At 36.0% G+C, this 10,726-nt stretch overlaps 1 protein-coding gene across 1 annotated transcript in view; it reads left to right on the plus strand.

The window, feature by feature from the left end:
- The window catches only part of LOC140729170 (choline transporter-like protein 1), a 132,019-nt gene extending 121,915 nt beyond the window's left edge, over positions 1-10,104 (plus strand). The window contains exons 13-16 of the mRNA XM_073048638.1: positions 182-319; positions 1,923-2,159; positions 2,654-2,722; positions 7,259-10,104. Coding sequence (XP_072904739.1) covers positions 182-319; positions 1,923-2,159; positions 2,654-2,722; positions 7,259-7,282 — 468 coding nt within the window. The 3' untranslated portion in view covers positions 7,283-10,104. The remainder of the gene's footprint in view (positions 1-181; positions 320-1,922; positions 2,160-2,653; positions 2,723-7,258) is intronic.
- Positions 10,105-10,726: the final 622 nt, after the last annotated feature.

The raw sequence follows: 10,726 nt of genomic DNA on the forward strand, positions 1-10,726 counted from the left end.
CCAGCCTTTTTCCAGAATGTCAGCCTTGTGTACCTGATCATTCCAATTTCAGTGCTACAGTGTGATGGACTTTTTCAAACTGACGCAGATAAATTATTCTATTAAAGGAATATTTCATGAAATCAGAATAGCTCCACTTGAAATATAAATGTTAATAAAGTTGAATGTTTTATATTTATAGAATGCATATATAGCAACAGCCATAAATGGTACCAACTTTTGCACATCTGCCAAGGATGCCCTTGTGATTCTGGTGGAGAACGCTATGAGAGTGGCGGCAATAAACACAGTTGGTGATTTTGTTCTGTTACTGGGAAAGGTTTGTAACCTGCCTATTTATTTTGGTTTTGTTACATCTGACAATGTCTTTAAGAACAATCCTTATCTGTACAGACTGCTGCATCTAATTTGGATTTGACCCGTAAGCAAAAGATCAGGCAGTATCAGTCAAGAGAAACTGAAAAACCAATGATATTTCATGAGAACTGGAGGAAATCATTTAAAGATGATAATTAAAATACAAATAGAGGAGGCGAGGGAAATACAGAACACAAAGGGATTTGTGTGATTGGTAGTATGTTGTGGAGATGAGCAACAGTGCAACACAAAATAGGGTTAGAGCATGGTATATTAAACAAAGGAATGATGAACCGAGAAGGTACAAATGAAAATAGTTGAATCTAATTTTCGTATCCTACACACTTCTATATTGGTGTGGAAAATATGCATCCAGATTAGTCTAATTCATGATTGTCTCCTTGTTCTTGATTCCTCCCAATGGATAAAATTTCCTTTTTCTATATGAGACTCATCAGATCCTATATGCCAGTAAATAAATGCTATGTTTCTCTTGCTGGCCCAGTATAAAATGTCCAGTTAATTTGTGAATTTAATTTCTATACTTAACATTTATTCAGTTTAGTAAAATGGCAGACCCATTGTCTGGCACATCTAAGTAGGATGTTACTGGTTAACCAAGTTTGAAGCAACAGCAAAGAGCCTGTTCGGCACTGCTGATCTCTTGTTTAAATTAAGATGAAGCCAAGATGAAGGTACATTTGGATCTATAACTGTTGACCCTCACAATTACTGTTTTTACCCATCACACTATTTTATTTTGAGCATTGAAGCTGAACAAATCTTTACAATTTATTTAAATTTGCTACCCTTCAGTCAAAGCTGGAGAAGTAACAATAACCCATGGAGAGAGTGAAAACCTGCATTTCTGGAGATTGTAACACTAAAAGTAGGACATTAAGGTCCTTTATAAATATGCAGGCAGGATCTTAATTATCCAGTAGTGTTTAGAAAGGTGCCAATCTGCTAAATGTATAGAAGAAATCACATCAGTTATGAACATGTTTTCTTGACTGTAGCCTTCCTTCCCTGTTTCTCTTGTCTCCAGCTGTACAACCTTCCCAAGATATTTTAGCATTTCCATATCTGGCCTCAGTAACTGTAAATTTATTTGCACCACTATGGATGACTTAGACTCTCAAACCTGTGGAGGTTTCCTACCTCACCAACCCATTTTTTTCAGCTTTCTCTGTTAGTGAGGTGCATGAGGAGACTCTTAATCAAATATAACATTGGTCATCTGCCTTGTTACATTTTTCTTGAGCTTGCTCTGTGAAGCACTGGGGTCCATTTATTTTATTGTTTATTCTTAATAAAGGCTGTGTTCACACACATGGCATTGGACATATTTGAATTTAAGAATCAATTTTTGAAACTTCTATTGAATTACTTATGAAGCATTCCAAGATTTTGGAGTTCTGTGAACAAAAATTATTTATTTTTATTTTCCTAAGCCCATGTAACAATTTCTACCTGCAAAAGCATGTAGACAGATAAATTGCTATAAAATATTTCTAAACTTGTGATCCAATTGTTAAACTATTACCATTTTGTTTTACTTTCAGCTACTTATAGTGTTAGTCACCGGTATTATTGGGATACTACTTCTCAACTACCAGCGTGATTATACTGTGTGGGTCCTCCCACTCATCATCATTTGCCTGTTCGCCTTCTTTGTGTCACACTGCTTCTTGTCCATTTATGAGATGGTGGTGGATGTCCTTTTTCTGTGCTTTGCTGTTGACTGCAAACACAATGATGGGACTTCTGGTCGAGAGTATTACATGGACAAAAGTTTGATGGTGAGTTGTAGAGAAAGTTCTTGTGTATGACTTGATGATTGATTTTCCTAGAGATTTGTGTTGGAACGTTTGGCAGACTTTATGAGGGATCAAAGTCAGAATTTTGAGCTTGGAGAATCTTAAATGATTTCTCATGTTGGAACAGACCTAATAATTAATTGATGTTCTGTGTCATTGATCTCCTAATGAATAGCAGTTTGATCTGATTTCATTTCTCAAAATACTTAAATTTCCCATTGCTGATGTATTGATTTGAAACGAGGCTGATTCATTCCCCTTTTTAAAAGTTCATTTGCTGTGTGATATCGTATTTGATAAACTTGAGTCCACATATTGCATCGATCAGGTGAGAAATTCTGCTTTTGATTTTTAAGTAATAAATTGGCTGATAGATCTTTTCAGAGATTGCATACAAAAATAATTACTTGATGGTTAATTAAGGTCTAATGTGAATTCTGATCTTCAGCACACTTTATGCGTATTATTTGTTTCAGGAATTCATGGATGAGAGTAAGAAAGCAATGCGATCTGTCTCTGGTAACAGAACTGAAATGAAGCCCATGGTAGGTGATAGTGTGGAATTAACCATCCTCCACAAGTTTCACTCTTACTATTTGTGTGTTTCTGTCTTTGTGGACTGGTCTCACTCTGGTGAAGTCCTTGCTTTGTGCATTTCTCAGAATCTCCTGCTCTTCCTCTTTATCTATTTACCAATCAGCTCAGTGGGAGAGATTATTTCTTTATTTTGTCTTCCTCCTATAGCAGTAAGCTGAAACTGTGACACAATAAAAATTTTGGCTATAAAGTATTAATGTATAGAACCCACAATTTTGATCTTGGCGTAAAGAATGGAAGTCTTAAATACGAGAATTTCTGCAGATGCTTGAAACCCCAGAGCAACAGATACAAAATGCTGGAGGAACTTAGGAGTTCTGGCTGCCTCTATGGACATGAATAAACAGTGTGTTGGTAAGGGAACTATGAGCTTAGGGCAGGGAATGGGAGTTCTCCACAGCTGATGAGGCCAGTGATGGTGTCAGAGACATTTGTGGCTCAAAGTGAGGTCCTGTTCAAGGAGTAGGTATGCAGAGGTGTCCAAGAGTTTCAGTGTGGCTTTCAGCAAGATAGAGGTCAGTCTGCCTCATTATAACTGTGAATTTGATAGTAAGGTTGGGATTGGTATGGAGGACAGTACGTTCATTGAGGGGAAGGTTTGTTGAGGAGTGCTGAAGTCAAGACAGTTGATGTCTCATTGGCAATTCGAGATGAAAAGATCCAGAGCAGGCAGAAAACCAGAGCGGGGTGTCCAAGAGGAGGAGGAAGGTTGGAGATGAGAGAAGAGGTCATCATCAATGTGGGGTGTAAAATTCCTGCCAAAGAGTGGGCGCGGAGACGGAGGCTACGGAAGAGCTGGGTGTTGTGACAGGCACAGCCTCACTGAGGCGCCGACGAAGGGGCCCAGACCTGAAAAAGGGTCTTGACCCAAAACACTCATTTCCGTTGATGCTGCCTGACATGAAGAATTGAAGTTTAATATCTCCCCTACATAACCGACAGAAAATTATTGCTTGTACTGGCAACAGTATAGATAGTTATTGAATATTTTGTCTTATTCTATACTGTTGTTCCTCATTCACTGTTGCCGTGAGCTGCTAGTGAATGATGACATTTTTCAAGGTCAGATTGCCTTGTCAGTTGTATTCTCCTGCTAGAATTACCATTGCTGAGCCCGTTAAGATTAGGTGGAGATTGCAGTTGGTAAATAGCAACTTTGCAGAATGAGACATTGAGTTCAAAATGCTGCCTTTGGATTTAGAAACACTCAAATGAGTTTGATCAGGTTATGGAGTGATCATTTTGTAAGTACTTTTGTATTTGTATGTTTAATGTCCAGCATTGTTTTGATAGTAAATATTTGCAATATTGAAAAAAGGGCTCCCTTGTTAAAAGCTTACAGTGTGTGATCTGGTTTGATTTCATTTTGTAACTTTTTCTGAAGACAGATTCATGGAATGTCAAATATCAAAAGTCATTGATAAACAAGCTTGAGATTATGTTACTTCTTTAAAAATGTTTTTATTATGTTCAGGGAGGCTGTGAGTTTCAGAATTCAGTATTCATCTACACTTCTCTAGTCTTAGGTGCCGCTGTCGAATGATGATCATATTATTGTGCAATAACCGAGCAATTCCATTCTCTATGCTTTGCTACTTTGCCATCTTTTTTGTGTTGCTCGTGAAACTAATAAATTGCTTTCAGTCTTAATTTTTTTGTCTTTAACATATTGTTAATTTTCTTTTCTTTAACATGACTGTTAATATGTGATTTTTTTGCCATATGTATTTGGAGTAAGTAAACATTCTTTTTCCTGATGGCTGTATTTTAAAAAGTTAGTTTAAAAGAAAACCATTTGGGGAATTGTTAAGTTTGTCAGTTTGAGCACTTGAATAAATGCTTGCCCTAATAAAAGGGCCAATGGAATCCTGTTGATATGGGTCACTAATATAGGAAGCATGACTAGAAATTCAGGGAACAAGATCTGACAATATGATAGATAATGTATCTTAAGATCATTGACTGAGGAGTTAAATAGTATTTATTTTCCTTTATCAATTGATCTTTTTTTAATGAACTCATGCTAACAATAAATGTCAACTGTGAAATTTAGATTTTGCTTTCAGAATGCTGCACGTGGTTTTCAATATATATCACTCCAATTTATCTCTGGGATGGGATGAACTACTCAGTGGCTTCACAGTCATTAAAAGAAACAGAAGAGTTAAAGCACTGACACAAAGTATTTGCACAGTTGCTATTCAGATAATGAAAATTCTGTTGAAGTTGTAGAGTTGTGGGGGAGGGAATTGTACTCCAGTCTGTTTGACCTAGCAGAAATGTTCTGAATGATCTTCAGTGTTAAAAACAAAGCACCTTGTAGCAACAATCTGTAAATGATGGAATCACCTATGGTGCTAAACACGTTTAATGACGGATTGCCAAATAGGCTTGTATGAGCAGCTGTTTGAATAGATCACTATGATAAATGATTAAACTTGCTGTTTTAAAATAAGCAACACAAAGCTAGTGTTATCACAATGTATAACTAGCAGTTTGGCTTCTGCTCTGCTATCCTCCAAAATCAGGCTAAATGGTTTGCATAATCATGGTACATCATTCTGATATGGTCACCTTTGGATCCCAAATGTTAATGCACCTGATTGAAGATTTTAATACCTGAAATTAAGTTTTACAAACACTAATAAAATCCACAAAGCAACTCCTCTCCCTCACCAAACAGAACCAGAATTAGAAACTTATTAAATTTTATCCTGGGCTTGAGCAAGGATATCTTTAGGTATAGTGTCATATGCAGATGCAGCTGCAGTCAGTACTTTGATGAAGTTTCAGCCAGGATTTCAACTCTGGCATAAACATCGAAAGCACAACTTTTTAACTCAAGCAACTATGCTTCCCATGGAGCCATGGCTGATACTTATTTTAGCATAAACCTTCATGATGTGAAATGTGTGAAACTACCACACTTTTTGGTAACTTGGTATTGGAATTTCACATATTTTAAAATTGGCAAAGCAAAATCTTAGTCACAGAGTTTTGATTATCATATTAAAGTCACATAGTTCAATGTGGATTACATTTTAAAAGCAAAAGGTATGTGTAATGCCCAGTCTGATGAAATTCATCCTCTTAGTTGAATGAAAACTGGTTTCATTGGGTCAATGGTTCCTTCAGTTAATCCTCTTTAAATGCTTTAGAAGCTGCGGGAAAGAAAAGTGCCTTATCTAATTACTGACTTATTGCATAGATTGCTTAATACAAAGGGATAGCATGATAGGACAGAACAGCAATTTCAATTAAAATTCCAAATGAATTTTAATGTTGATTTCTTACATTGTGTCATTATCTTTTCAATGAAGCTTCTATTTTGAGAATGTGCTTTGTTTCTCAAAGATCATTTAAAACAAACAATGGATAATAAGGGAAAGAACACAAAGCTTGCTCTAGTGTATTTTTATTCCCTACACATCCTAAGCATTAATAGGACACCTCATTTTAATTCAAGGAATTGTTATGAAGCAGGAAATTTACCCGCCATTGAATGTTGTTTAAAGCAGGTCGTCTGCAATTATGACATTGACTCAAAGCATACTTGTGACGTGTCTGAAACACCATGCAGGCAAGAGTCTTTTGTGGCCCTCTGGCACCCAAATTCTTTGAGGTCTCCCTGCTGACATATTCCCATCTCACAGAATAGCAATTGAACTTCAGGAGGCAGAATCTGACACGCCATGTCTGCAATGTCTTGATAGCCTGTTAATAACTTGTGCTTTCAATTGAAACCAAACGTGTCTCAGAGACACTTTGAAGCTGTTAGAATTCAATGAGGAAATATAGATTTTAGTTCAAAATGAATAAAAATAGAAATTATAAATTAATTTTTTTTTAAATTGTGAAGGATGTTGGTCATTTTTCATGTAGGTGAGATCATGTTAAATCTGGAATTGATCCAAGACTCAGTGGTGAAGTGAAAGGTCAGCAAATATCTCTCCTCCAGCCACTTACTTTCAGGAGGTATATAGTCAGCAGCTGTTACAAACCTTTGGAGAAAATCGAGTACAAACCAGCCCATTGCTGTTTGTACTGCTTACCATGTAGAAGTTGGCTTCCATGTTCTTACATTACTTCAAAAATATCTAATTGTCAGGAGTTTTGGACATTCTGGTGTGAAAGAGACCAGATACCAGCAAGATTCTTCTTAATATTACTTGACATCATTGTGGCTTTGAATTGTTTTGGCGAATTCAGAATGGGTAAATGGCCAAATGTGAATGAGAAGTCTATCTTTAATCAACACAGTTATCTCATCTGCTGTGGAACTTCAGAAATATTTAAAAAGTTTTCTCAAAGCAACTTGGATTGGATGGAAAATAGCCTGTAAATCTTTTTAGAGGTGTCCATTATTGAGCAAAATATTTGAATATAAGTCAATCGGGGATGGAAGAGGAAAATGATTATTAAAATGTAAATCTTTTAATTCAAGTGGACTAAGTTTGCATTGCACTGCTGTTTGTGTTTTCTAGGCCTCTGAAGCTGGTAGCGCTTGATCTCAGGATATCTAAGGAGCACAGGCAATACGTCACTTTTGTATTTTTGTGTGCATTCCTATTAACCCTCAAAAGGCAAGAGCATCTGATGGTTCTTAAATGTGTTTTGTTTTGATAAATTTTGTTTTTTTAAACTGGGGTGTTGCCAGTTTGCATTAACAAGGAACCTATTCAAAGCAAAACACTTTGGCTTAGGCTATATAACTGAAAATGTACACTTAACATTTATGGGGGGAATTGCATAACCATTTACTGTGCAAATTTGGAAATTGTGACCATTTTTTGTAAATCTATATTTTGCTCTGTAGATATCATACACTCATTTTGTATGCAGAACCTGCAGAATATTTTATATGACAGCAGTGCTGTAGTACTTTTTAAAATAGCATAATGGTATTCAAAATCTTTGCTCTTTGTTGCTTGTGCAGTACATTGCAATCCTGTTGCAATATTCCTAATGAAATTGCTATACTAAAAACTCAGGTTAAAACTGTCAGCTTTTTAGTAACTCTTTTTGTCAGGGAAACTGTCAGAACCTTGGGGTTTCCACAGGCACTAAATGCAGCACATGAGGAAGTTTTGCAAGTAGGATGGAAGATTGCTCACAAGGTGTAGACTTGAAACATTACTCTGCTGGAGCAGGGTTCATTCAACAAGAAGGTGAACGCTATAGATAAGCAACCTCTTGTTTTTTTTAACTTCAACGGAATTTTCTGACCACAGCTTAATTTTCACATTGGAATTGCCACTTGGTAAAAGCAGTGAGACAGCTGGAGAAATCTGGTAACTTGGGACAACTCAGTTGGCTGTCCTTGGAGGTGGAGTGGTAATATCCAGCAGTTGTTGAAAGCCACAGCTTTTTGAATAAAAATGGGAACTAATAGAGATATTAAGATTAGGAGGCAGCTGTGGAGAGAGGGGTTAAAAACATGCTATTTACATTAAATGTTATGTTTCACCTCATCTCAAGTATTTTGCTTTATTCCTTTTTAATTCCCTGAAATAATGTAGAAAAGTCACAAAGAAGAAACCAAGTTGATACAACCGCCATAATCGTGCTTTAAATTATCAGTACCTTCTGTCCTAGTTTCTCGATAGTGCGCATATGGTATAACTCTGTTGATTAGTCAGCCCAGGGCTCTGGAGTTTAATGGATTAGTAGAGACGGAATCTGCATAGCTTGCTTGTGCAGAGCCCCTTCCCTATCTGTGTTTAGAGTTCAGTTATTATTTTACCACCACCTTAATATGTTTAATCTTTTAAACCATTAGCCACGATGGCTGATGGAAAATCCATGAGGTCATGTGCAGCAGAAGCATTTCTATTCTCTGTTTGGTCCAGTCCTCCTCTCTGACCCTATTAATTTACCCCTCCAGCTAGACTTCCTGTTTTTGTCTTCAAGGTATCAATAGTTAGTCCCTCCAGTGCTTTGCCTGTTTTTTATTTATTCTTGTGTCAAGCATCTTACAGTTGTCGTCAAATAATATGGCACAGTGGAGTTAACGGCTTAGTGAAATTAAGGATGGCTTTATTATATCAGTAACTTCGGCCCTACTAGAATTGTACTGTAATATAATCATTAGAAAACCAATAACTGCAGTTAATATGGTGAAGGGTAATCATGTAAATGTTTTATTAAATACAAGTATTGATGGCATATTTCCTCTCTATAGAGGAAAGCAAAATTAGAGGCCATTATTGTAAGATAGAAATCTGAAAGGGAATCCAAAAGAGGCTTCAAGCGTGTGAGAATGTAGACGCATTCCCACTGGGCGAGATTAAGGTGTTTAACTCATATATTTATGGGGAATCTGGTCAGGCATAAGAGGGGAAAAGGGACTAGAGACTACACTGGTAGATACGGAAAAATAGGAAGAGGCTTGAGTGAAGTTTTAATTTTTGGGCCTCATAGCCTACTTCCATACTATGTATCCTATGTTATAAATTGTATTAGGGACAGTATGAAACTTGAATTGCTTTTTATTAATTTGTTTGACATTCTAGAATTGTGCTGTAAAGACCTTTTTTTACGTAAAGCTTGTAACAACTACTACAGTTTATGAATGCATTTCTAATGTGATTTGATAATATTTGAACTAATGTTTCACACCAGTCTTGATTTCCAGTTGTATTACTGGGCTTTGGTGTCAGTTGTTGCCAAAGTAAACCAGTGATTGTTGCAGCACTTCTAAAGCAAATTAAAACTGTAGTATTCATCCATCTTTTGTGAAATCAGGTGCACAGTCAGTTCCTAATTAGTGTACCCTTGAATACAATTGGGATTTATTTCACTGATGATTGAAATTTTCAGTTTAAAGGAATCTTCAAGATGACATTATGAGGGACCAAACTAAATTAATTTTCATGCAAATTTTTAAAGTTTTTTAACATGTTGACTTTTCATGTTTCATATGACTGTCTTGTGTCAAATGATGATATCTGTGGAAGGTAAAAATTTGGTGCTTGATGAACACTTGGATCCAGTGAAATATATTGGCATTCAGTATGCTATCTGGTCTATTTTCATTGGCAATTCTGGTTGTAAATGATACGAGCTTGAAATGTAGTATTCCAAGTCGGTTGTTTTTAAATGTCTGGAATATGCTATTGACCAAATCGTTGGAGATTGCTCAGGGTGAATGTTTTCTTCAATGTGCCATTGGCAAATTTTACAGAGAATTTCGTGTAACATATTTTTGTGTTGCCTCTCAAGTTGGCACCTGTCATTGGCAAAGTACCACACTAACTTTTTTTAAATATTATGTAGTTTAAATTCCTGATGTATCATTTTTTAATATTTGTATATTAAAATTTTAATTAAACATGGCTTGGCTCGTGCATTATTTTTCAAAAGCAGTGGTCTTATTTTGACACAGGTTTGCTTTTTTGATGTATATTTGATTATTTACAAAGTCTAATCTGTCATGCTGGAGAAGTGCTAAGCATTTGAAAGAAGACAAATTAATGCCAAACACTTAACTAGCAAGAAAATTGAACCCCAGAAGATTATTTTCCTTTCAGACTTGTTTTTAAATTTTGTCATTTATCCCAAACAAAGCAATTATCTTTACACTCCATTTAGTCAATAATTGCATAGTTATTTTGATCAAATTTTACACAAAATAAGGGTCTTGGATAAAGGCTAATTTGAGCAATGATCCTGAGTTCTTCCTATATTCCAAAATTTCTTAGCATTTATGTAGTGTAGGTCACCATGAGAGTGAAAGAATTTGTCTTGTAACTGGTCCTCCCTTCTCTCAGCAGTTCATAAGCTTGTTCTCAAAAGCATTTTTTGGACTTTGTTCTTACAAATTGGCCTCTTGTTTGTTTTTTTTATATTTTTATCTGTTGCTGTAATACTGTTCACTCTTGATACAGCTTGGCAGGATAACATTCCAAACCAACATGATCTAAACCTCTGAAGGTATCTTTGCAATAAGCATT

This window comes from Hemitrygon akajei, chromosome 6 (assembly GCF_048418815.1).
Source record: "Hemitrygon akajei chromosome 6, sHemAka1.3, whole genome shotgun sequence".
In the NCBI taxonomy this organism is placed as follows: domain Eukaryota; kingdom Metazoa; phylum Chordata; class Chondrichthyes; order Myliobatiformes; family Dasyatidae; genus Hemitrygon; species Hemitrygon akajei.